Source organism: Leucopleurus acutus (genome assembly GCF_964270905.1).
Source record: "Leucopleurus acutus genome assembly, chromosome: 13".
Lineage (NCBI taxonomy): Eukaryota > Metazoa > Chordata > Mammalia > Artiodactyla > Delphinidae > Leucopleurus > Leucopleurus acutus.
Genome location: NC_139155.1, coordinates 50,164,910 through 50,192,736, shown reverse-complemented (window position 1 = coordinate 50,192,736; position 27,827 = coordinate 50,164,910). Strand labels below are relative to the sequence as shown.

Genomic DNA, 27,827 nt, shown 5'->3' with positions numbered 1-27,827 from the left:
CCTGCTTCCCTGTCAGTTCATTATCGAGTGGCTAATGCACCCAGGTGCCCTGGGGTTTATGGAGACAGTACCTCAAGAGGGAAAAATGTTTCTCTTGGGCTGATTTGTCACTTAAATGAGAAGATAGTATGTGAAGTACTAAGGGCTAGGCGAGGGCACCATGAATCGTTAATAGCCTGGGCTCTCAGAAACCTAAGTTTAGTCCGGAACAAGAAGCAAATGTAGCAACACTAGGCCCTCGATGCAGCATCTTTTCATTTCTCAGATGGCTAATGGCTAAGGTGTAAGCGCGGAGCGGGCAAAGACGGGGAAGCTGGGCTGATCAGCTCTTGATTGAAACGTTCCTGAAAGGCGGAGCTCTTTCATTCCTTCACTGATTCATGTTTGTTGGATGCCTGCTGTGTGTAAGGAATAATGGTGAGGGAGAAGAGGCAGAAAAGAGCATTCTAGAGGGGACCTTCATACACAACCCAGGTTATAATGTAGCGGGTAGAAGCCTGTAATGGCACGTCCGGGGAGAGCCCTGGAGTGGAGAACTGACGTCTGCTCAGGGGCAGAGTTGGGAGGATGGAGCCTGGGCTGCGTACTTACGGAGGTGCTGTTGGAGCTGGTTCACGGGTGTGAGTGCTGGTGTGGGATTCTTCACCCGTCACGACACCTTCCTAATTCTTGGAGGTTTAATATGCAGTGGGGGTAAACAAGCTCTTCTTCACTGTAGAATTTGAGTAGGTCCCAAGCAGATGGAAAAAAATTGTAGCAGAGGGTTAACATTCCAAATCATTTGAGTTCCTGATCTCCGCCCCTGCCCCCAACATAACCCCCACCATCCAAGAGGAAAACGGATGTGCATCCCACTGGACCCTGCAGTGCTACCTCTAGCAGCTTATCCCAAAAATACATTTGGACTCCTTGCAAATTACATGTACAAAGATGTTCATCTGAGTGTGCGGTATATGTGTGTACGTACGTATGCATATATCCATCTAAATGTACACTCTCTTCTTCCCATACACACCTCCACCAAATACACACATGGTCACCTTGGACTTAAGCTAAATTTCCAGTAGGGGGTTGACTAAATACATTGTTCTTGGCTTTTTTTAAAATAGTGACCATATATTACTTACATAATAACAAAAGCAGTACAATTATTTTTAAGAAGGCAGTTACAACTTGCTTTCCCTTTTAGTGCCATCTACAGAGACTTGGATTTTTGTACTGGTTGTGAATTTGAAGCAGAATGTTTATATTTTTATATTCTTTGAATTAGTATTACTTTGACTTGGCTTCATATTTTTGGTTTACATATAAAATTGGATAATGATTGTGTATTACAGCAGGGTGATGACTGACTCCAGGGAGGTATTCTTAAAGTTCTTTGGATGGGATAAGTGAGTTTGCCAGGTCTGGCTTAGTGGTAAAACCCTTTGATCTACTCTGAAAATAATACTTAATTTATGTGTGGAAAGTTTTGAACATGTTTTGCATTTAAAAAATGAATATTAATATCATGATGTCACTTGTATGTGGAATCTAAAAAACGATACAAATGAACTTATTTGCAAAAGAGAAATAGACTCACAGACAGAAAACAAATTTATGGCTACGAAATGGGGAAGGGGGGGGATAAATCAGGAATTTGGGATTAACAGATACATACTACTACATATAAAATAGATAACAAGGACTTGTATAGCACAGGGAACTATATTCAATATCTTGTAATAACCTATACTGGAAAACAATCTGAAAAAGAATATACATAGAAGTGAATCACTTTGCGGTACACCTGAAACATTGTAAATCAACTATACTTCAATTTTTAAAATTTATAAAAATTAAACAAAAAATGAATATTGGAATTCCCTGGCGGTCCAGTGGTTAAGACTCTGCACTTCCACTGCCCGGGGCTGTGGGTTCAATCCCTGGTCGGGGAACTAAGATCCCACATGTGGCGTGCACAAAAAAAATAAATAAAAATTAAAAGAATATTAATCATCTTCCTTTAGCCACGTGTTTTCAGATGTTGGATTGGTTTACTAAAGCAATGTCAATTATAATGTGACTTTCTTGTTCTCCTTGCTTTGAAGAATCAGGTGTGGGGGGAGGTTCTATCCTGGTGGACAGACCTGTGAACTTCTTGCCTGTTTTACTTTTTTCTTAGGGTAATTTAATTGGCTTGAAGACCTTAACAACTTCTGTCCAGTTATTGGGAATATATAGTGATCCTGATATGTCAAATGCTTTTAAAATAAAATTTCACAATAAAAATTATTTGTTTTCTTAACAGAAATCGTAGCCCATTAATGAGTTTTGGAGCCAGCTTTGTCAGTTTTTTGGTAAGTTTATGTGGGAAGAGGTTTTGGTGGGAGGGAAACAAATACATAATGTATGTCTTTTAGTGGTTACCTGCTGTAGAGATACACTATTGTAGAAGATATTTTACAGTTTAAAACTGGAATAAAATTTTTGCCTATTAACCAACACTTATGAGATACCCTTCCCTAATTTTAAAGATTAAATGCTTATATCTTCTAGAGCATTATATTTTTTCCAACCAAAATCCTTTTTAAAATAAAAATATAATTGAAAGACCTTTCCAAAAATTAAAAATGCATTAGAGTTGAAAAGGAAAAAAAAGTCAGACTTTGGATAATAAAGGTTTGCTTTAAAATTATTGAATAAATGTGGATCAGAAGACAGGTTAAATTAGCAGATTTAAAGTTTATTGGTTACTTTTGCATTTTTGAATATTAATATTTAGGAATTGAGAGAATAGGTTGCAGTTAGGTTTTAAAATAAATTGGGCAATGTAGAAAATTGGATGCCTTTAATTAGGTCCTTCCAAGAACCTGGTGTCCTGTCTCTGCCCTTGTAGCCTGTTCATCTCAGAAACCTCAGTTCTTCTGGGAGAAAGTAGCAGGTTTTCAGCAGAGAAGGGATGATTTTTTTTTTAAACATCTTTATTGGAGTATAATTGCTTTATAATGGTGTGTTAGTTTCTGCTGTATAACGAAGTGAATCAGCTATACGTATACATATATCCCCATATCCCCTCCCTCTTGTGCCTCCCTCCCACCCTTCTTATCCCACCCCTCTTGGTGGTCACAAAGCAAGGGATCATTTCTACCAGTCAAATGTGACCTGAAAACATCTACGAGGATCAGGTGCTTGGAAACAAGCTGTCAGTGGAATTTTTCACTGGGGACAATAAAAAATGAGTTCCTTAAAAGTGAGCCCATTGGAATTGCTGTCCCTGAAAAGATTGATAATTGATAATTTTCAAAGTAGTACCTACTAGCTGATGTTTCATTAGCGTTTTGTGCTGTCCTTGATGAACCCAGGGATCCATGCGTGGGTAGAAAGTGCTTTCAGTGAGGCTCTGTTCTAAAAACTGAATTAAGTGGACCAGTCAGAAATCGTATAATTTTTTTGTTACTGTGTTTAATAACAAAAAAAATGTAGAACAGTAATTGCAAGGACATTTGTTACCATACATTTTTTCATGCTGGTGTAATAGAGGTATGTTCTTATTTCATATTGAGATTATAGTTTGGTTTTTTTTAATGAATAGGGTATGCTGTAACATTCTGATTCTTTTACTGTCAATAAATCATTTAGATGGTTTTTCCCCCCTAGTTTGGAGTTGTGTTGTAATAAATTGGCCTAAATTTTCAGACACTTACTGATTCATTCTTTCCTTATTTCTTTCTTGGAAGAATGCCATGATGACATTTGAGGAAGAAAAAATGCAGTTGGCATGTGATGACTTAAAAACCACAGAAAAGCTGTGTGAAAGTGAAGAGGTTGGAGTAATTGAAACAATCAAGAATAAAATTAAGAAGAATGTAAGTACTATGTCTTTAAGTTATGAACTATGTGCTGCTTACTTAGGACATTGTTTATTTACTCGGTTTTTGGTGTTCAGAACATGGTTAAAGCACTAAATGTTTCTTACAGCTTTTGATTATGTAAAGCGTGTTTCTTAAAGCAATAGAACCCCCTTTCATCATTAGAGCTTTTCAGTGCATATTCTTTTGGTATCTTAAAATTATCTTCTTCCACAGTGGACCATGCTGCAAGGGCTTTTGTAGGTTTTCATATATGTATTTCAGATATGTTGCATTGGCATAATTCAGGAATTTCGCTGTTACCTCCTTTTAAAGCCCAGGGCTCCCCAGTCTTTGGTTATAAATAAAGTCACAATGATATCATCATCCACTTTTCCTGATTTTTCTTTCACCTTTCAGTGCAAAAGTTCTAGACTTTGAGAGGCATCCTCCTACCTCTGATGTTTCTGGAGCACCCAGGGGAGTCACATGTGTCACTTGTTTAGTTGACAAACCAGTCTGTCGGTTACAGTCAGGAAAAGCCACCTGTCATTTCTGCTCCTTTATGTCACTCCAGGTGGTTTCACCTCTGCTCTGGCTTATGGTGTCAGCCATGAGGAAGCCACTGATGGGCCCAGAGTACTGTCTCCTGACACTCCAGAAGAGCCACCGTTCTCCTTGATTTCTCGTTTCTCCAAACTACATCAGTCCGTGACCAAGTCCCGTTGACTCTTTGTTAAATACGTCCTGAATTCATCTACTTTCCCTGCCAATGCACTGGGCCAGCCACTATCTCCACTTGCCTAAGACAAACCCTCACTGGCGTTTCTGCCTCCAGTCTCACTGTTCTGTAATTCTTCTCCAAAATACAGTCACTAAGATGCGAATTATACATCGCTGATTTCATTTTCAGTGTCCCCGCCCCCTACCACTGCCATTGCACTAAAATCCAAACTCCTTAATGTAGCTGACTTGTCACTGACTTCTCCTCTACCTGGAACATTCGTCTGCCTCTTGACCTGGTTCATATCCATTCTTTAGTTCCTCCTAGATGTCATTTTCTCCAGAGACTCTTGTCTGAGCCCCCAAGCCTATTAGTGTGTCTCCTACAGGTTCCCATAGTTCCTTGTACTTCATCCTTCAGAGCATTTACTGCATTACACGGATGTCAGCGTTCCCTCATTAGACTGTAAGCTAATTTACATGTCTGTGCTCAGTATCTAGTACCAGGCCTAGCACATACGTTAGTAATCAACATTTGTAATGGGTCCTTGCAATTTAAAAAGCATTTTCACATACAGTATCTCATTAGCCCTTCCAACAGCCTTGCGGAGTAGATGTTCTTACAAGCAGAGAAAACAGAAGCATCAATAGATTGACATTTGCTTAAGCAAACAGGGTAATGGGTGCTGGAACTAGATCAGGAACAACAGTGACCATGGTGAATTCTGCTAATCTAGAAAAAAGAGAAGCCAGCCATTTTGTCCTGTGTACTATGCATACTTTTGTCATATTTGGAAAAATCCTGTCATTTCTTATATCACTGTGAAAGCATATGAAAACTAACCTATTTTGTTCAAGTTTAAGAATGCACTGTTACATTTCAGAGCGAATTTTCTTCGTTTAGCATTCTTTACGATGAAAACCAAAATCTTATTAAAAAGTAGGGTTTTTGGGTTTTACTTTTTCATATTTTATAGAGGTAGTCAACTTTAGAGATTATGACTTAAATTTCAAGTTCAATTTGTGACTCATTCAAAGATAATTTTTAATTCCAGGGTGTTTTCTCCTTAACTAATAACATGTAATCAGTTTCCAACCCTCACATCTCGGTTGTGTGCACCAAAGGAATGAACCCTAATACTATAGGTCCTTTCTGAAGGCAGATGGCTGCAAAGTGGCTTTTTGGGTTGTTTACCTGGGGCAATGTTTTGTACCTTCAGTGATTTTTTATTTTGGATAAGTAAGAACTTATGTTGTTTTTAAAAAGGTAAAACTCCGAAGTTGTGTGTGGGCTTTCATGTTTCCCATGAACTCAGTGTCTGTAATTTAGAGTATGTGTCTTTGAGTTCCAAGCCCTTCATCAATGTATTGTTAACAAAATAAAGCTGGACTTAATGGGGGAGGATAGAACTACCAGGCTCAGAGTGTAAATTTGGTCTTGGATTTCAGCAACTGCTGTTTCACACTCCCTGCGTGAAATTATTTTGCACAATAAAGTCATAGTTGTTTGGAAGGAATATTGTTCTTGGGTGTGATTTATTGGTGTGTACTTTCTTCCCACCCAACAGGTTGATGTCCGAAAATCCACCCCCTCTATGGTTGACCGGCTTCAGAGGCAGATAATCATAGCTGACTGTCAGGTTTACTTGGCTGTGCTCTCGTTTGTAAAGCAAGAATTGTCAGGTATGCTGAAGCATTGTTTTTAATGGCTTTTGCTATCCAGTGGACACAATTGGTAATACCTTTTATTAATTAATTAATTTATTTGTTAAGAATGCCTCATATTTCAGTCTTTGAAAACATGTAGCATCTCTTTGGGGCGTGATCCTGATTTATTACTTGAGAAATTGAAACCACAAGTGCTTAATGTGTGTTTAGTAGAGAAGTTTTAGTTCCAAAATCTGTTTCATCCTCTTGTATCCAGATAGTCTGTCATACTTAGAGATATTACCAGTGCCTTAGATTGATGGTTTTTTTTTTCTTGTGGGAATCAAGTTGTGATAATAACCCTTTAAAGTGAAATATAACCAGTTTAAGTTACTCAGAAAATTGTTATTGAAGGCCTGAGTGCGTACTAAAGACTTGCTAAGGTACTTCAATGACTTACATTTTAACAACCCTTAATGAGGAATATAAACTGATTTCTTACTTAGTTTGCCCAAGACAGATGTTTTCCAGGATTTTGTAGCTTTAATATCTTGAGTGGCATAGACTGGAATTGAGGCTCTCAGAGCTCGCTGTAAGGTTCACTTTGACACTAACTCTTCCTTTTATGTGGTTTTATGTCTCTGATGCTGATGGCAGAAACCTGCCTCTTTGGTAGATAGGATTTACTTGAAAGAGTGAAAATTCAAAAAGGAAATTGACTAAAATTCACACTGAGAAAAGCATTTTCTTCCAAACCTGAGATGAAAAAGGGTATGTTGCTGCTAAGTCGTAACATACACTTTGCTTTCTGGATGACCGGCAGCCAATTTTCCTGTCCCTTTTTTTTCTTTCTTGTCTCTCTCTGTCTCCATCTCATACTTGAGGTTTCTTTGTTTCTTCTCTTTGGCTCAAGTCAGAAGTAGAATTAACTTTTATTGTGACCTCCAAAATGTGGGCTTCCTAGTAATTATCTTCTCTTTTTTTTTTTTTGTAATTATCTTCTTTTAAAATGTGTTTTATGGTTGTACTATGGTCTTTTCCTTTTGATCCAATTTTTTTTTCTCTTTGAGTCTCATCTCAGGACTCTCCCAGTAACTATCTTACTTATATGGTTGAGGGCTCAAAGCTCATGTGAATTTTCTATAACACAGTGATTTAAATCCCCCATTTGGAGTGCCACACTCACGTATATGTAAAAGAGTTAGCGGGAAGAGCTGGACCTCTTTGGTCAAGACAGGAGCCTCTGGTGTTTTCTGTGATCTTGGACTACTTTTTCCTGAGGCTCAAGGACTTTTCTAAGGACCTATTAAGAAAATATCTGTGGAGAGAAAAGGATAAATCAAAGGTAGTAAAATGTTTGGGGAATCAGGGTAAAGGGTATCGGGGAAACTTTATATTAATCTGTCCTTCACATGTTCATTCATGGGTCCATTCAATAAATAATGATAGAGCACATACAGTGCTAATTACTGTGTTCCATGAGCAAATCCAGGCCATGGTCCCTGCCCTCATGAAATTCAGAATCATCAGTTAGTACTATTTATTTTTAAAATTACTCTGATTGTAAAATTACTAAATATTGCTTTAGAAAATTTGGAAAATATAAAATAATGAAAAAGCAGGTCATTTCTAATCTCACTACTTGGAGAAAATCACTCTTTATTGCAAATGTTCTGTTTTTATCTTTCTCTTTCTTTAAAAAATTGAATCTGTGGTGTTTTGTATCCTACTTTTCTCTTTTAGGTTATAATTCACATATTTTTCCTATAGCTTAGAGTTTCAAAATATAATTTTAAAAGCATTAATTTATCATGTGAATGGTGCCGTAATTTATTTAACCAATTTCTCTTGGACATTCATGTCCATGTTCTTTGCTTTGCTTTTTGTTGTTGTTTTAGTGAAGCTGAACTTAATTTTATATTTTACCCATAAACTGTATTTCCTTCACAAATTACCTTCGTGACCTTTTCCTGTTCTCCTGAAAAGTTGATATTAATCAGCTATTTAATCCTGTTTATCATAGATTTTTTTTGTGTTTTGTTTACTTTAGTGATTTTTTTTTTTTGGCGGTACGCGGGCCTCTCACTGTTGTGGCCTCTCCCGTCGCGGAGCACAGGCTCCGGACGCGCAGGCCCAGCGGCCATGGCTCACGGGTCCAGCCGCTCCGCGGCATGCGGGATCTTCCCGGACTGGGGCACGAACCCGCGTCCCCTGCATCGGCAGGCGGACCCTCAACCACTGCGCCACCAGGGAAGCCCTACTTTAGTAATTTTTATTGGAGTATAGTTGCTTTACATATCATAGATTTTTAACAGCACTCTTGGTTCTTCCTGATGCCGTATAATTTATTGAATGTAATATTGATAGTGAAAGGAAATTGACAGACATGAAAACCTCAGGTTCTAATAAACACATGTAGTGGTCTTTTGCTTTATGAACAGCTCAGTATTTGTCTCAAACAGACATAACTAAAAATGTGCTTCATTTGCCTTTCAGAAACCCTCTGGGTTATAAAACTATGAAAAATTTACTCTTTGTTGGGATCCGTTTCTTAACTTTGTTGATGGATAATTGTTTTGGAACAACCCCTCCTTGGAGATGTTTGTTGTAGGTGGTCCTCCCCCACCCCTTGATCAGGTGGCCCAGAAGTGGGTGTGGGTACACACTCACCTGAGCTCCAGGTAAGAGTGAGTCTGTGTGAATTTGTTAGTCCTTCTGACTTTCGAAAGAGCTCCTGTATTTTGTCTCATTTGAATTTCTTTATAGTGAATTACCCCATCCTCTCTATTTTCCTATACTATTTTTTTAAAGATTTATTTATTACCTATTTATTTTATTTATTTTTGGCTGCGCTGGGTCTTAGTTGCGGCACACGGGATCTTTTTGGTTGAGGCATGTGGGATCTTTCACTGTGACGCTTGGGCTCTTCGTTGTGATGCGTGGGCTTCTCTCTAGTTGTGGCGTGCGGGTTTTTTGTTCCTCTTCCCTTCTCTAGTTGTGGTGTGCAGGCTCCAGGGTGGGTGGGCTCAGTAGTTGTGGCGCACGGGCTCTTGTTGAGGTGCGCGAGCTCAGTAGTTGGGGCCTGAGGTCTTAGTTGCCCCGCGGCATGTGGGATCTTAGTTCCCGGACCAGGGATCGAACCCGTGTCCCCTGCATTGGAAGGCAGGTTCTTTACCACCAGGTAAAGACCAGGGAAGTCCCTCCTGTACTACTTTTTAATTTACTCTATTATCCAAAGGCCTTTGTTGTTGTTGTTTGCAGTGAGCACATGTGAATTACTTTAGTAACAAAAAGTATTTATTTTTAAACCGGCTTGATGGCTTTTGGCACCTTGTTTGTGTTTCCTGTATTTCCTTTGGGCTTGAAGATCGGCCCCATGTCTTACTATTCTTGGCAATAACATACACTCAGTAAGTTTTCCTCAAATGAGATTGGGTTTTCCTTGTTTCACAGGTGAGGCCGTTGAGGCTGGATGATTTGTTTGAGGTTGAACAGGTTTACACAGTGATGACAGGACCTGAGCTGTGGGCTTCTTATTTCATATCTGAATTCCTAGCACTCACAGTTTTCCCTTCACCTTCATTTGGTCACATGAACCACCAGCCTCCCAATGGCCCAGAAACCCGAGGCTCTCGGGGCCTTGTCCCTCAGCCCCCATGCGCACCTGCGCCTTCCATCCTATGGAATGAGCCCCCGGGACAGTAGAACAGCCTCCTGTTGGCCCGGATGCTTCTCCAGGCCACATTCTCTACGATGCCCCTGGAGCGCTCTTTCTAAACCTTGTTACACCTGTGCTTCAGACACTTAGCTGTTCTGCAACATCGCCTACAAGGAATAGTGCAGATTCCTTCCTCGGGTGGCATGGAAGAACCTGCCCCCTACCTCGCCACCACCGCCTCTAGCTCGGCAGGGCTGACTGCGGGTCTCTGAGGCCCTGCCGCCTCGGGCCTTGGTGTGCGCTGCCCTCTCGGTTTGGAACCCCTTTTGTCTTTCTCTTGTGCCTCCCCAGGTGCAGCCTGGGACTACTCCCTTCATGTTCTCCTTCCTCACTGACTTCATCATACGGCCTCTGTTACTCTGCTTGGACCCCGTCCATAGCCAGTTAGAGCAGTCGTCACACAACTGTACACATCTGTATTTACATGTCTGCCCACAGTAACAGATGGGAAACTTCTTGAGGGCAGGGACTGTGTCTACCTGCTATCTTTTTTTTTTCTCCACATTTATTGAGCATTTACTATGTGTCAGATTCTGGAAGGTGATAGATGCTAATGGTCTAGAGATGAATGAGATGTAGCTCTTGCCCTGAGGCTACTGAGAGTTTAGTGGGGGAGAAAGAGGACTAAATAAGTTCTCATTCAGAGTGATACTTCCACCACTAGACATTAGACATGTAAGTTAGTCGGAGAGGTTGCACAAGGAATGAGCAATTCCTCAACTCTGCTGGGAAGGTCAAGGATCCCTAATCCTGAACCTGAGCAGGGTTATAGAGAATGGAAGTCCGTTGTCTTATCTGTGTGCCTGTCACCTGATATGCTGCCTTTGCCTAACACATGGTGGGTATATAAATGTGAATTAAAGAGAGGGATGGAGGAAGGGTGATGTCGTTCAGGAATGAGATGCATGATACTGAGCCCTAGGGAGCCCCAAGAATAGTTGGGATTGGAGAAGTGAGTCTATCAGAAGCCTGTTGACTGGGGGTAAAAGTAATAATGAGGAGGTGGGCTCACTAGTGAAAACTAAATCATCTTTTTTTTTCCTTCCGAAGTCTGTTATGTGGGTCACAAGGAAGCCAAGGCTGAACTTCCCTTCCATTACAGGACTAACCAGCCTCATCCAGGACAAGCAAACAGACAGAATGCTATGGTAGGGCCTCTCACCAGACACAATCCCTGCTAAAAAAAAAAAAAAAAAAAAATTTTACAAAATTTATTCCAGGATCCATTTAGTGTAACTTGATATTTTCATTTTCCAGACAACTCTTGCCCTTTCTAGGGGAGGACTCCCACCCCCGTTGTGGGGACAGGGTTTCCCATCTCTCCTGCATCTCTGGTTGGTTGAGGCTGCCCCTGACAGGGGAGGGCGGACGGTCTGTGGTTTTCTGCTCTCTGTGCAGCCCTCCAGGGACGCAGTCACGGTGGTTGAATGTTCTATGTCTGACGTTTCAGAGGAGCCTATGAGAGCCCGTGCAGATTGAGGGGCCCTGGGTTCAACTGTTTTCTCTGCTTGTTGGGCAGAGGCTGCTCCTGGCCGCGTTCCTGGGCATCAGCTGACTAAGCGTCCCTCCCGCTGGGGCCGCGGTGCTGTGGGCCCGGAGCGCAGCTTCTCCACCAGGTCCTCACGCAGCCTCTGCTCCTCCCGTCGGAGTCTGGCTGAGCTCAGATGTTTCGGTCACCGCATTTGGGACATGGAGTCGGGCGAGTCCTGGGACCTGTTTCAGTGCAGAGTTGAACTAAAAAGTGGTAAAAACAAAATCTGTTTCTCTCTAGGTCCTAACTTTGTACACATCTCAGTTTCTAATCTTCGATGAGTCAAAACTTTGAATTCTATTTACCCGGCTCAAGTTCAGGGCTTTAAAGCTTGTTACTGGAGACTTGAACATGTGCTTTTAAAATAAATGTTAACATCTAAGCTCTTATCTTAGGCAAGAAATTAAAGATGTTGAATTAATTTCATTTTTATTCTGTAAAAATGGGTTTTTACCATGTTGGTTTTCTTTTCCTTTTGTTAATTGAGTTGCTTCCGTTGCTGCCACTCTTTTCTGTAACTCTTCACCTGAGATCTGGATTACTACAGCTTGTTTCCCTAACACTAGTCCCTTTAACTCCAGTTTTAGGCAGCCCCTGCTTCTCCCAAGCAGGCGTCCTTCCCTTAGCTGGGTACCACTGGGTGCATCATGCCTGCACCCATCCTTGGCCCAGCTTGTCCCCTGATTCACTCTGCCTCTGAACAGCTTTCCATCTGTCCCTTCATACTTACATTCCTGTTGTTCTCCCCTGGAATGCTGCATTTCCCTAAGTGCATCCTCAATAAAGTGACAGTAGCCTGGAAAATACAGGATAAAATGGAGTTAATTTTTTCCCTCTAACTTTCCAGTTAGGCTTGGGGACAGGAGGGAGTAAAGTTTTCTACTGAAATCCTGCAGTACTTCTTTTGCACTTTTAAATGTATGTATGTGCTTATTACATAGAAAACAATTGACTGTCAAAAAGGAAATAAAGAAAGGGCAATTCACTCATAATCTCAACATTGTTTTCGTTTTTATATGTATGACCCAGTGGACCATATAAATAAACATATGCATATATAGTCTTCTGTTACACACATTTTTTTCTTTTATTTTCTAATTTTATTGGGCATTTGGAGGGCTGAGATTTATGTCTTATAAATGTCTTATGTCTTATAGTTCGTTTGTGTCCCTCAGGTGCCAAGCACAGTCCTAGGCACGTAATAGGAACTTAGTAGCTCATTGACATTTTTAGGGTTTTGCAATTTTACTTTTCCTCTTTTTATTTCATTTTTTATCTGTAGCCAATTATTATTTCTTTTCAGTTAGATTCAATTGCTTTTGTGTTCTCAGGACTATATATTTTAGTTTCCTTTTTCTTGGTCTTTTTCTGTTTTTCTATTCAATCTTTGGCTTTTTGGATCATAAGTGAGAGTCACCTTTCTTGTCTGTCTGTATCTTCACCTAAACACTTTGCTAGCATACAAAGAAGTGTCAAGGTTAGGTTTTCTCAAACCTCTCTTTTTCCCACAATACTTCCATTTAGGAGGGAAAAAGTCACTGAGCCTCTTAAAGGCAGGATCTATGTCTTATTTCTCTTTGATTCTCCTAGAACAGTGCCTAAAAGTAAGATTAGCACAGTAAATATTTTTGTTAAATTGAACTGAATAAAAATAAATTGTTTCAGATATGTATTACTTTTATAACAATAAATTATACACATAGTACCGCACCCCCCCCCAGCAAAGCTTTTGTAGACTGGTTCATTTTACTTCTTCATCCTGTCATGTAGCAATCTTTGCAGTGCACTTAGACTACAGGACATTCATCACCCAGAACTTGTGGGATGGTTGTGTTTTGAATTGTGATCCCATAGGAGATACGGTCATCGTTTGCCAGAAAATTGATACTTTAATTAAGATAGTAGCTTGAGTTAATGGATCAGGGGTCCCCAAGACCAGTGATTAGGAGGACTCAGAAGATAGTCATACTCATGGCTATGATTTGTGGCAGTGAAAGGATACAAAGCAAAATTAGAAAAGGGAAGAGGCACAGGGACGAAGACCAGGAAAAGTCAGGCCCATGCTTCCCAGGGTCCTCTCCCAGAAGAGCCACATAGGATGCGCATGATCCTCCTGGCAGTGAATTATAACGACACCTGTGAAACGTAACCAACTGGGGAAGCTGGTTAGTGACTCAGCATCTGTAGTTTTTACTGGGGACTGACCACGTAGGCACCCCGCTGCCTGGTGCATACCCAGACTTCCAGAAGGAAAGCAGGTGTCCACATAAAACATTGTTCATGCAAACTGTAGGCACAGTGAGCCCATCTTACCGGTTCTGGGAATGATGGGACCCCTCCCAAATCCAAGTTCCCAGATACCAGCCAAGGGCCAACCTTGTAAACAGGCCTTTCAAAGGAGAGCAATAGGCCTGCTATGTTAATTCTTTTCTGCACATGCCGTATAATCTTAGATCACTTTCAATTCAGGGATTGGACTTTTATAAATCAGATTTTATGTTATATATTTTATGTCATTCAAAAATAAATTAAAACACTTCTTTCCCTGCTGTTCTAAAGGGCCTAGAAGCCTGGTACACGGTTCCTGTTGTCTTCTGTTGTGCTTTGAGGTCAGAGTATCAGTACCATTATTGGTAACGGTGCCAAGTGGACAAGCTCTCCTCTATAGTTACTAGAGAACCATTTTACAGAAAACTCCCTGTGGAGGACCTTTTCCCCAGATATGTGGTGGTGATGCACTCAGACAAGCACAGCTCTATCGACGCCCCCACTTCCCTTCCTCATCAGAAGGGAAAGATGTTCACAGGAGAGGATGAGGCAGGACTCAGACCTGAGAGGGGCTGGTGGGGCGTGGAGCAGGGTAAATCCCAGGTTTATGTCTCCCTTTGCCTTTGTGGCACACGTTATCAAGGTGGCTATGTTAAGAAAATTGGCCTAACAGAAATAAAGGGAAGTGGCTTTAAAAACAACAGATTTTCACCCTGTGGTGTGAATAGCTTCTGCTTTGCCACCCTCCTTCCCTGGAGCTCTCTAGGCTGGGCAGTGGGGGAGCTCCATTGTCATACACACCAGATAAAGCCCCCCAGCCTCGCTAGGTGCGGTTAAGCCACGAATAGGCATTGAATAGAGGTGCACTGGGGATTCTTTGCATTTTTGTATTTAACGCTAATGACATTTTTGTTAATAAACTGGCCGTTTGTTCACCGGATAACTATTAATCGTTTTGTTTTGCTTGTTTTATTTTTTGGCAAGTCGCCACGCTTGGTGCTTGGGTATAAATTTAGCAGCAAATTTAGATTTAGAAGTTGCTCTTGAGGAGGGAATGAAACACAAGGTACGCAAATTTAAGAGTTTTATCCGGAAAGCGCCATAGTTCAGGTGGTTCAGGGATGTGGTAGAGGGGGTTTCACAGAATACGTGGGAAAAAAGTCCAATTCAGATGATGCTTGCATTCATTCATGTAGCAGATATTAGATGCTATGCCCTCACCTCAGCGTGAGGGGCTCGATACAATGAACAAAATAATACATGGTTCTTGCCAAGTGGTCATCCAGACTAGTAAAGGGAAACAGACAACAAATAAGGAATTTAAGCCATATGAAGAACAGAAGGTTTCATGATGGGTAATAATTTTTATTGTTTTTTAAAATTTTGTTTTTTCAGGTCATTCTTCAATATCTTTATTATTAATGCAGGAAAATTATTTTGAATACTTGTTTTTTCATGCTTTTCTCCCCTTCTCTTTATAGCATATATAAAAGGTGGGTGGATCCTTAGGAAAGCCTGGAAGATTTACAATAAATGCTATTTGGACATCAATGCCCTCCAGGAGCTGTATCAGAAGAAGCTAACGGAAGAGCCCTTGACTTCTGACGCTGCAAATGATAATCACATTGTGGCTGAAGGGGTGTCTGAGGAGTCTCTAAACAGACTGAAAGGTGCTGTGAGCTTTGGATATGGCCTTTTTCACCTTTGCATATCCATGGTGCCCCCAAACCTGCTCAAAATCATCAACCTGCTGGGTTTTCCTGGAGACCGCCTACAGGGGCTTTCTTCACTGATGTATGCAAGCGAAAGTAAGGACATGAAGGCCCCTTTAGCTACGTGAGTAGCTATATTGCAATGCTTTGGTAGATAATATAGTGTTGAAAGTAAGTGAACGACAATCAAAACCTTTATAGGAAACTTCAGGTAAAATGCTTGGTTGGTTGACATGCTGCCATGCCTTTCTGTCTTTTAGTGCAATGCCAAGGACCATGTTTTTGGTGGTGTTTATAAGTTGACTTTAGAGACCAGAGCACTGTTCTTAAGTCTCATGAGTCCTGTATTTTATTTTATTTTTATTTATTCACTTATTTATTTTTGTGGAAAGTCCATCTTGACCATTTTCTTTCTTTTCTTTTTAAATTTTTAATTTTTTTTTTTGTTGAGTCCTGTATTTTAAACATGCAGAATGATCATGATTTATAAAGTTTTTGTGACCCTGACTAGTCACTGAGATTGATAATCCTGATTTTTGGACTTAAGGGGATATACATTTCATAAGACTCTTCTGTGATTCTGAAATTTCTATTCTTATATCCTCATGTTGGGTAATTTTCCTTGATGATTCTGGTTGGTCCATTGGTCTCTTGTATGTGGCTTGGAGAGTTTGTGGTGTTCAACTAAATTGAGTTATTGTTGTTCAGACTAAACTTAAATGATAATTATTTAAACCAAAAAGTGTGAAGAAGCCATTATAACCATCCAGAGCAAGGATTCACCCATTTCCTCATCAGTTAAAAATGATGTGATTTTTTTTCAATCTGGTAAATATCTACTACCATTTGCAGTTAGAATAATTTTATCAAATACTGGATGTCCTTTGATATTACACCACTTACCAGAATTTTTCCAAAGATTTTGGTATCACAGAGAACCTTAGTGTGCTGTATTTCTGCTCATGTCAGTATTGAGGAATTTGGATGTTAACTCTTAATCAGCTGGTAGCTATTAAAAAGGTCATTAATTTTTTATTGCAAAAATATTCATGCCTCCACAAACTCATTATATGACACAATGGTCCTTTATTAATTTGACTTAACAGATTTGTAACTTGTGATAATTTGTCTTTTTTAATAATATTTTCTGAGAAAGGAATGAATTCAATTAATAATTAAATTAGTCTGATCTCCAGAAGAGGACCAAATTTATGCACATGCTGGAAGCATACATTTACATAAAAATATTGTGTTGGTTAAACGTTTTTGTCAGTTGGTTAAAGTCGATCCCAGGGAATCTATTTTGTTACTTAGTTTAATGTGGCTTTTTTTTTTTTTTTTTTGAAAGGGACATGTTTGAAGTGGGAGAATTTTAAGTAACTTACTTATTTGTTTGGTTTTCAAATGGAACAGCCTCAGTGGCTAGAGAAAGGGCCCTTCATCCGGTCCTTTCACTTATTTTAACCCAATTTTGTACAATTTTGCCTGTGGTTCCTATATTTAAATTCAGTCTGAGGCTTACACTCTAACTTTTGTGAACACTAGCGAAAACATTTTCCTTTTGTAAGAAGTAATGCAAAGACTAATTTTAAGGGGATAGTAAATTCACGGTAACCAATTACTGTTTCTAATTTACACGTTGACGAGTAAGGTGTAGAATTCAGAGATTTACATAAATGATACCGTCAGCAATCCATCTAGAAGCCTCAGAAGAGCTACTTGCTTCTGTGACCTTATTCTCTTATCCGATGGGAGTATGCTGATTTATATGTTGTGCTCTAAAGTTGTGGCTTTCCAAATACTGATAAAACTAAGATGGGGGGCGATACTGATTTTACTTCTTCAGAGACTGCCTAGTGAGCTTTTTGGAAGGGGTGTGTATTGGAAGAGCACACACTGATTTTTTTTAAAGAGTGGAAACACTGTAAGAAAAGTCATTGTCACTCACGGTTTCTCTCCCTCTTCCTTTAGATTAGCGCTGCTCTGGTATCATACTGTGGTCCGCCCGTTTTTTGCCCTGGATGGCAGTGATAACAAAGCAGGCCTGGATGAAGCGAAGGAAATTCTTCTCAAAAAAGAAGCTGCTTATCCAAATTCTTCCCTCTTTATGTTTTTCAAGGGACGCATACAACGATTAGAGGTACTGTGCATTCCCCATCTTTTTAAAAATAAAGCCTTCTGTTGATCGAATCTATAATTGTTACTTGTGGGGGGTAGTATCACAAGGAGCCCGAATGTCATAGGGCCGAGTAACATCTTGTTTCTGTGCCTTGCGTTGCATCATTGCTGTGGGAGCCTCTTCCAGGAACCCGGGGTGTTAGTTACCTTCTGTTCTGCAGCTGTGGGCGAAGCAGGGCCGGGGTCCCTTGGCGCTGATGAGACGAGATGCTGCACCCTGAGCTGAAGGCACAGGAGCCCTTGGGAGCGTCTTAGTTAAAGAACATGAGATACGTTGTTTTTCCGTCTCTGGAATTACTAATAATCTGTTTCCAAATGTTCATCCTGGCTGACAGTTGATTTATACACAAGTTATTGCCCGAAATGTCAAGGACAGCAAAGGCTTTGAAATAGTAGTAGCTGGTATTACTTTTTCATGCATGTGTCTAGGTCCTGTGCCAGAGGTTTCACACACACCATCCCATTTGATCCTCAGAGCAAGCCTGCGACAGAGATAGAAAATCATCCCCTTGCATCTTACAGGAAAGACAAACAGGGATCTTAGCGGGCTTCACGTGACCTCCGAGGTCACCCAGCAAGCGAGGCCAGGCTGTCTCATTTCAGAAAAACAGTACACCCTGGCCTTTGAGGGGGTTCTGCTTCTCTTTGCATTGCTTTTTTTGTCTGCTTGCTTGAGGGCGTGAGGATCCGAAGAAAAACGAAAATTTTGTAAGAAATTAATCATGCATATGAAAGAAGGTGACTGTTCTGAGATCTACCACCCACAGGCTCACCAGTAGCTAGTAGTGCAGCAATGTGAGGTTTAATAACCTCTGCCCTCAGTTAACCAGGCATTCTCAGCACACCCATCGAAAAAACCCACAAGTGCTTTGGAAGACTTTTGCCTAGGAATGCTTTCACGAGCACAGGAGGTGATGCGTTCACTAATTTTTTGTTGGCAGTGGAGAGTATATTACTTCCCCAATAATTTCTTTCCTTCATGGAGTGCCTTCTTAAATCCGAGGACGCCTTCCCTTTATTTATGGAAATTGTATTTTAAAGATTGTACTAATAATTTACAGCTGAAACACAGCACAGAAAGCTCTCCAGGATCTGACTTACTTAAACCCATGTCCAAGTCATTTTTCTTCTCATTACTTTGAGACTGCTTTTCTTGGCATTCAGGCTCACGTACCTTCAGTGACATTGCTCTTTTTTTCTCTTGCTCTCTTAAAAACGTAGATCAGTCTCCTGTGCAATCCAGTCCACTGTTAGTGTGTTTTTCTTTCAAGCTCAGGGTTACGGTCCTGCATGTAGGGAAGCATGTTCAAGCTCTTCAGGTTTCTCTACTCCCTTGGGTTTGTGCAGGAGGAAATAACCCTGTAAAAGGAACATTTTAATTGGCTCAGCCTTCTCACTTGAGTGACCTTTTCTGAAATGAACGTTGGGTGCAGGGTAAATGCTTTCTTAGATGTGTAATGCCTTTCCTTTAAGCAATTGACATTCTGAATAACTCTGAACTCGAAGATACTAGGTTTAGTGTTCAAAGGAGGTTTGCCTAGTGCGGGTGAGAGCCTGACGTTTACAGTTGTGTACAACACAGCAATGAGGCCAGAGCATCAGGCATGTACTAGACGTCTCTCCCCTCACTCCCTTGATCAATGAATGCTCTAAATTGGGTTTTGAAACTGTTAAATAGAAATGTAGAAGTCAGGATTTATATTTCATTATGCTTACCATTTTCATTAATTTTTTATTTTAAAACAAAAATGCTGGGACTTCCCTAATGGTCCAGTGGCTAAGCCTCCACGCTTCCAATGCAGGGGGCCCAGATTCGATCCCTGGTCTAGGAACTAGATCCCGCATGCATGCCACAACTAAGAAGTCCACGTGCTGCAACTAAAGATCCTGCAGGCCACAACTAAGACCCGGTGCAGCCAAATAAATAAACAAATATTTTTTAAAAATGCTTAACTTTTAGCAAAATTAATAACTTATTTGTTCTCCAGAAACTCAATGTGGCATGATTTTAGTTTGTCCACAAGTCATCCCTATTAGGGACGGAGTGAATGCTAACAGTGAGCGGTCATTCATTGTCGTTGGGATGATTCTAGAAATGAGGAAGCCACAGCACCATCAGAGGATTCTTATAAGCACGGTTTGGGGAGGTACACAGTGACCATGATCGCTCTCAGCAGACGTTCAGTCTCTTTCATGGTGGATCGTTGGAATCTGAGTGCCGGTGGTGGTTGTTAGAACTCCTTTGTCATGGAGCAGTTTGCTTACCCGACTGATACTTGGTTTTAAGAAAAAAAGACTGAAAGACCTGTTACTGCTCTTGACTGGTGAGCTGTGGCCTGAGGGTCAAGTGAAGTGTGACAGTTGTTTCTGTTTGGCTCTTCCCAAAGTCTTAGAGGATAACAGAATTTTAGGGCTAACTTGAGATATTATGGTGCCTGGACAGTGGCATTTCGTTCATCTTCCCAGGTGAGCATGTAGGAAGGTATCAGCTGGTGGCCTCCTTCATTTGCTGATGAAGAATTGCTCAGAGAGGCTGTGACATGGGTCTTCAAAGGCTTTTTGTAAGGCCTCTAAGCTCCCAACTCAGTTTATGAAAACACACAGGGCTTCGTTGATGAATTTGTTTACAGAAAACCTTTTTTCTTTTCAGTGAGCATTTAGGTTAGAGAGAGGGCGCCTTGAGATCTTTTTATGGACAGGCTCCAGGGAACATGGTCTGGGGCTCTAATTTTGACAGGTGCATCATATGACACGGACTTAACTTTTTAGATTCTGAGTCACTGAAGAAGTTATTTGCACAGCTGCTTTCATGTAAGCTTGCCCTCATACAGGGTGACTAGCTCAACACGGGCTGGTTAGTGTTCACTTTCCTTGTTATTTTCGAATCATGTGCAGGTGCCCACTTTCTCTTTCAGTGTCATCAACAGCTTTTTCCATACTTTGCCCTTCATTGTTTGGGACAGTTTGGAATCCGTAGGGGAGGGTGGTCTTTAACACGTCCACCCCTGTCCTGCCACTTGCATAACCCTTGTGGCCGTGTCTTCATTATTCCCCGGTGTTGTGGCCTGACTTGACATAGCAGTGAAGTTCTATGCCGTCGGTGGTACACGGGGTCCTTGTGCATCTCAGGACGCCAAGCTTCTCTGCTCTTCGGGAGTCTTGGCCAGACTGCAGGAAGAGTTTTCTTTCTTTACCACCTTTGCTTCTCCCCGCTGCGTGTCTGAAGTACCCCCACCTCTGGCCCTCTCCACCCTCTTGTCTTACCCTCCTTACCTGTCCTGTCTCTGTTGACTTTTTCCCATGTGACTTAGCATGTTGCTGTGAGGAATAAATGGGTTCACACAGTACTTAGCATGTGATAAACGCTATCCAAGTAGTGGTGTGATGGTTGTTGTTATTCTTACTGAGTGCTTAAGCCTGGGAAGTAGTGTTACCAAATTTGCTCTCTTTTTAGGAGAAAGAACTTGTTTTGGTGTTGAGAGTTGTCAGTAGAGCTAGGCTTGTGATGGGTAAGATGCGTGTGTGTAGCTAGAGGGGCTATAGCTACTGTACCGTACCCATGTTTACTGTTCCCTGAATTTCCATAATGCACACAGATGTTAGGAAGTTGACCCAAGGGTTATATAGCAACCTCCATTTTAAAATATGAATTGATAATTATAATTTTGAATTTTATATTTATTTCCATCCCATTAAACCTACAGTAGTGGTGGTAGTGGTAGTCTCTTAATGTACAAGTGATTAATGAGTATTTTTCTTGATTATTTAAAGGTATTAGGGACAAGTCTACATTTTAATAAACTTTAATTCTCTCCTCTTTTTTCTCTAAACAATACAGATTTGCACAACTCCCCTCTCCTCCCGCTTTAACAGTCTATTTAGTATATAATACACAGATACACATGCTTGGTTTTGTGTGTATACATAGTTTCATATACATACTTTGTATGGTGTGACTGGTTATAAAACTAATTTTTAATATTAGTCTACTTATCTGTCTCTAAACGCTCAAATATTTGAATGAATGACAGTTGATGGACATATTCTAATGAAGTTACTTTATGCACTTTGGGAACTCTTATTTTGAGACTGTCTTCCTATCTTGGACCCATACTTTCTGAATATCCTGCATGGTGACATCAAAAACCACACATTTGCTTCTCAGGAGCAGAAGTGGGCCCAGCACAAGACCTGGCCCTCAGTGGGTGTTTGTCAAATGAACAGATGAGTCTGTTGGCAGGAAGTCCATTGATCAGTATGAGTGATGGCGTTTCTTTAAGAGAGGAAGCTGGTTATCAAGGACTGTCTGCTTTTCTTGGTGGAACCTAAACCTGTTTCTGCTACCGATGCAGAAGAAGATTGTGCAAGAATGTCTTGACATTTGTTGTAAGAGAATGGCCTACTAAGGAGGGTACTGAATCAGATATTGAAATTCTGATGTGCTGGCTAAAGAAGTGTGACTCTAAAGAAAGGAATTAAATAAATTTACAGGAAGTAAAAAGGACCTGGATATCGATGAGGTCTGTGCTCATTGCTGGAGTGGCAAGGTGAGAAGGCTGAGCCCCTGTGCTCCCTGAGCTCAGCCTGGTGGACCCTGTGCTATAACAGCCCCTCAGTTACAGCGGAGACAGCCCTACTTCACGAGGACCAAGTGGGAGTGTGCACAAGGCCTTGAGGCCACACTGAGGGAGTCCTAGTGAACTTTACCACGTCTGTGTGTGTGTGTGGCCTTTTCGTACCATCTTTCTCGTATTCAAAGCTGCCTTGTTGGTTCTCTCTGATAAATGCCACCTTCTCACTGCACAGTCTGCTCTGGTTTGTACTTCTCCCCCCGGTCCTTGCTTCTGAGCAGGGTGTGTGATAGGATGTGGTTTCTTTTCCCCATGAGTAATGTCTGCAGGGATGGCTTTGATGGTTGACCTTTACTTTGTCACCTTGGTGTTCCATCTCCTTACTTTCTTTTTTTTTTTTTGAGGTGATTTTTTAAAAAATAAATTTATTTTTATTTTTGGCTGCGTTGGGTCTTCATTGCTGGGCACGGGCTTTAGTTGCGGTGAGCGGGGGCTACTCTTTGTTTTGGTGCGCGGGCTTCTCATTGCGGTGGCTTCTCTTGTTGCGGAGCACGGGCTCTAGGCGTGCGGGCGTTCAGTAGTTGTGGCTCGCAGGCTCAGTAGTTGCGGTGCATGGGCTTAGTTGCTCCGCAGCATGTGGGATCTTCCCAGACCAGGGCTCGAACCCTGTCTCCTGCATTGGCCGGCAGATTCTTAACCGCTGCGCCACCAGGAAAGTCCCAGCCATCTCCTTACTTTCTGTTACCTGCACGGTTCTGTGTGAAAGGCCCTTACGCTTTGACCCCAGTGTGCGTGTGTTCTGGCTCTGGATCTTCCTCCCACTCATCATTTCAGGCTGTAGTCCTTTCTCTCTGGACTTTTACTGATGAAATTACATTTTTCATTGGTGCTCCCCACAGTAAGCAGGAGGTCTGTGTTGCTTTTTAGCTCCTTAGTTCATGATTGTGGCAGGGACAGAAAGGTGAAGGTTGATCTCCTTGGTGATGAGTTTCTCAGACAGAGACAAGAGGCAGGAGGCCTGCGGGGGTCATGGAGAGTAGGGGCCAGCACAGAAATGCCAAACCCAGGGAGGCCTGTGCCCATGCACCCATCTCGGGGGCATATTGACTAATCAGAGCTGTTGGGTGGCAGCGTTTCTCTGCATCTGTTGACGAGCAAGCCTGCCTCTTGTATCTGAACAGCATGATTTGCCAGCATGAGGTAATGTTATTATTTATAGGATCAGGAAAAAGGCAATGCAGGAAGAGAAACAATTCCCTGAAGTTCTGTTAATTGTAGTTTTCTCTTCCGACCTATGTGGTTCTCTTTATTACTTCAGGCACCAGGAAAAATAGGGTTACCATTTATTCTCAGAAGGACACAAAATAAGAGATTGGCTTAATATGGTGTAGGAGAGGTGGAGGATATATTTGTCTTCACTTTCCATTGTGATAAATCCATACCGTGTGGTTTAATGACTCTGTTCACTGAAATGAGATGATGATAACCCAAATTGCTAATAGGTTAAATACATTTGCTCTTCTTTTAACTCTATCTTTACAAGTTGTTGGGTTGAAAAGCAAGTAGAAGGTTAACATTGATTTATATCCCTAAGCTCACTAAATGTGCATAAGAGGATGAGTTTTCCCTTGCCTACGTTAACCCTAAGTCCTAAGGGTAGGGGTTAAATGCATGATCTATTGTTAGGTGTCCTTGACAGTAATACTGCTAAACCGATTCCGCTACTCAGTGACATTAATACTGAATCACGTGTGAGTAACCGGGTTGTCACAGCATGTCCTTCTGCATGCTACAGGTGACAAGGCGGGGCCTCTCTTTTTAAAACACATACATAATACTTTATTGTAAGATGTTAAGCAACTTCATAAAAATAACCCAGCAATAATTAAATTCTAAGCTGTTTTGTTTCAAGTTGTTTTGTGATCTTTAATATACACATATTAGACTTCAGGCACTTTTGCTTACAAATCTAATGTTTGCATGTTTTAACATAGTTTTTGTAAATAACTGGTATGGAAACTATTTAGATTTCCATTGTGTTACTAATTTGATATTTCCCATTGTTGGGCTATTGGGATATTGGGATATTTAACAGTTGTTTCCCTATGATTTCCCAGTGATAGAAAGTACTGTAGATTTCATTTTTTCAGAAATAAAAATTATCTTCTCAAACTGGGACACATAGACTATTTTGTTCAGATTGTAAAATGATGTTTTAAGAAGTCTTATATTCTCATACCTCTTTGCCTGTGGAGGTGGGTGTGGTTTAATTCTGATACCTGTTGGATTCAAGAATAGTAACATTAATTTAAGGGTATTTCTCTTCCTGTTATTGAACTAAATCCTTAAGATAGATGCAATCTGTTTTTGAAATAGCTTTATTTTATACCTTTTATAGATTTTTTAAAACGAATATTACATGGTTTTGACAATTGTGATTTTATGTTTTAAATATAATAAGTACATCACTGTTGCCTTTAAAAATATATATTATTTAGTATTTTTATCCACTTGTTTCTCACATACACTCAGCTTTCAGTTTGTCGGGTTCTGTATACTATAGGGAAATTTTAATTGATATTTATAATATTTCTTATTCATTTCTGAGAATATCTCTTCATTTAGTCATGTCACTCTTTCTCTCATTACTTTATAATTTTTTTTACCTGCATCTGTCCTGTCATATATATAGTAAACGTGGGTTCAGATAGAATAAGTATGTGCATGTGTACATAGTTATTTTGGATTAAGGAGGAACTAGAATTCAGGCCTTCTCTCTCAACCCAGTTCTCTTTTTAGCTTTTATTTGCTGATAAGTTACATATATATATATACATTCTAAATGTAATATTATATATGTACAAAAAACCATATATGTAACTTACTAGCAAATAACACATTTAAATATTAGTATAAATATAAATATTCAGGAGAGCTTATTCTTGGGCTTTAGAAATAAACCTGATATTTTTAAAAAAATGAGTTGATTAATGGAATTTTTTCCTGCATTTTGGAGAAGCAAGTCACTTAAGGTAATTAAACATTTGAATGTATTTTTTGGTTAGTCATTGTTAAGTACCCTTTTGAAATTCTTTAATAATTTATCTTATTTCTTCAAGAATCTTAATTTAAGACATCTACTTACTGTTATATTCATCTTAGTTTTATATTTTACTTTTTCTCATTTCCACTTATTTTTAAACATATGATGACTATTTCCAGACATGTAAATGTGGTATTTTTATTATTTGTGGTATTTTTATAAATTTGTGTTTTCTTAATTTTATGATTGGGCTTTAATTATCATATGGGCTTTTATAGAGAGCGATTTGATTTTTTTATCAATGCATTTTCTACTTCCATTTTCTTTCTAGTTTTTCTTAATTTAGCTTGTTTTATAGTTCATTTTCTTAATACTTTATCGTATTTGTCTTATTAGAATAGTGAAGTATTAGTATTCTTGTTTAGGGATTCGATTGTATTCCTTGAAATTCAGCTTGCATTTCATTGGTTAACCGAGAGTGTTTGGGGGGCTGTGATATTGTGATATAATAAGATACAGATCGTGACTAAGGGCTCAGCTCTGGAGGCCAACTGCCCAGGCTGAGTCCTGGCTCCTCTACTTTGGCTGAGTGACCTTGGACGAGACGCTTAATCTCTTTAAGCCTCACTTCCCTCCTTGTTGAGGTGGGCCCCTGGTTTGTACCTTAGGCGTAGGTTCCCTGTTGAGATTTAGGGAGGTGCTAATCTGGGAGGCACGTGCTGTCCTGGGGCTCTGAGCGTGGGTCCTTGTCGGTGTAGTGACATGACCACAGCCCTGCTGGGGCTGCTGCTGGGGCTGATGCGTTAGCAGCCACAGGGACAGAGCTCATGCCCCAGGGGAGATCAGGACCACGTGGCAGGCAGGCATGTAAGCAGATGCAGATGTGGCCAGGCTTTGAGAAACATAAAAACAGGCCTATGGGAAGGGAAAGCATGGTGTGGCTCACCCATGGTGCAACCCTCGCAGCTGGAAAAGATGACCCAGGAGTGGGGGTATTTGGGTTGGCTCTTGAAGAGTCTGTAGGAGTTTGCAGGTGAGAGGTGAGAGCATGGGGGATGAGCTTGCACTCAAGCCCAGATCCAAGAAAAGGCCAGATAATGGGGAGATACAAGCTCACTGGGGCTGGAGCATTTGGTGGAGAGATGTGGGTGGAGTAGGGGTGACCCCGGCAGCAACAGATGATTTGATTTTGTTTCTCAATCCCAGCCTCCCTTCTCACAGAGGACTTTCTTGTTCATATTTAATTGTGCATATGAAGCACACACGTTGTTTTCCTTTGCTCTCAGGGCTGTGTTTATTGTTCCTGTTTGTTTCCGTTTCTGCTTGCTTATTCAGGGGTAGATTTTTCCTTAATGCTTGATTGGAAAGGTGATCACTGTGTTTTACTTGTCTGCCATTTTGAACATGGGTTCACATATCCACGCAGGCAGTGTTTCTTTCATGTCTTCGTTCCTCACTCTTCTGAGGACAGTAAGTGTACAGCAAACTCCCATTGCCGGGTGGCACAGAGCTAGTTTTAGGACATAGTGTTCCCTACTTTCACCTACCCCTGTCCAGAGCTCATGTGTGAAATTCTCTATTTTCTCATAGTATCATACTGAACTTTTCTGTCTTTCTGTATGATTTTGGACTCTCAGTGTGTGGGCACATTGGTTTCCTAAATCTGTGCGTTTCTTTGTTTCGGGTGCGAGTCCCCATTTCTCGGTGGCTTCTTATAGAGGACTTGTTAGCTGTGGGAGTTTGTTGTCATACTGCTTCAGACCTTCAGGTTTGGGCGCGTAGCATTGTAGAATGAGCACTGGACTAAAACCTGAAGATTTGGTGTTGGCCGTTTCGTGAAGAGTGAAAACCCTCTCTACTTCCACATGGTCACTCACACGTCAGTTTGGAAGAGCAGTGACTCCTCAGTGAAGCCAGTCTTCTCTGGCTCTGGTTCTTTATTTGGAAAATCAGGGGGGTTGGTATAAATCAGTGTTTTTCTGAAACATCTTACCGGGAGCACTGATTGGATGGACTAGTTAGTACGTGTTCCAGGAAAAGAGGTTCCATGTCATTGAAATCAGGATATCCTGGGGCTTCTCGGAGACTTTAATTTTGCATCACGAGGGAGATAGAGTCTGCAAGTACGCTGTGTTTACCCAAGTTAATTGGCCAGGAAAATTCTTTTTCATACTGTAGCCTGTGAGACTCAGAAGCATTCTGTAGAGCACACTTGAGAAAAACTAGGCTACATGATTTTTAAGATTTCTTCCAGCTTACAAATTGCATGGTTCTGTGAATATACTAAAAGCCCCTGAATTGTACACTTTTTAAAAGGAAAGAATTTTCTCAAAGCTTTTCTAAAAAATTTGTCATGGATTTTGAACCTTCAGAACTGTAACTACCTGGCATTATTTCTGCTGTTTACAATTTGTCTTTAATTCCTCTTTGGAAAAACCCACATACCAGCTCGCCCATTTGACTTCCTTCACAGAGAACGTCATTCAGTTCTAGGAAAACTTTTCGAAGTCACTTTCCTGATTATGGCCTCTGTTTGCTTCTCTCTTAAAAGTCTGTATGGACGTGAATCCTCTCCATCTGTTTTCCAGGTTTATCTGTTTACCTTG

At 40.7% G+C, this 27,827-nt stretch overlaps 1 protein-coding gene across 1 annotated transcript in view; it reads left to right on the top strand.

The window, feature by feature from the left end:
• Nucleotides 1–27,827, top strand: part of TTC39C (tetratricopeptide repeat domain 39C) — a 102,842-nt gene that overhangs the window by 46,404 nt on the left and 28,611 nt on the right. The window contains exons 2-6 of the mRNA XM_082853274.1: nt 2,291–2,339; nt 3,720–3,848; nt 6,122–6,236; nt 15,199–15,553; nt 17,401–17,569. Coding sequence (XP_082709400.1) covers nt 2,291–2,339; nt 3,720–3,848; nt 6,122–6,236; nt 15,199–15,553; nt 17,401–17,569 — 817 coding nt within the window. The remainder of the gene's footprint in view (nt 1–2,290; nt 2,340–3,719; nt 3,849–6,121; nt 6,237–15,198; nt 15,554–17,400; nt 17,570–27,827) is intronic.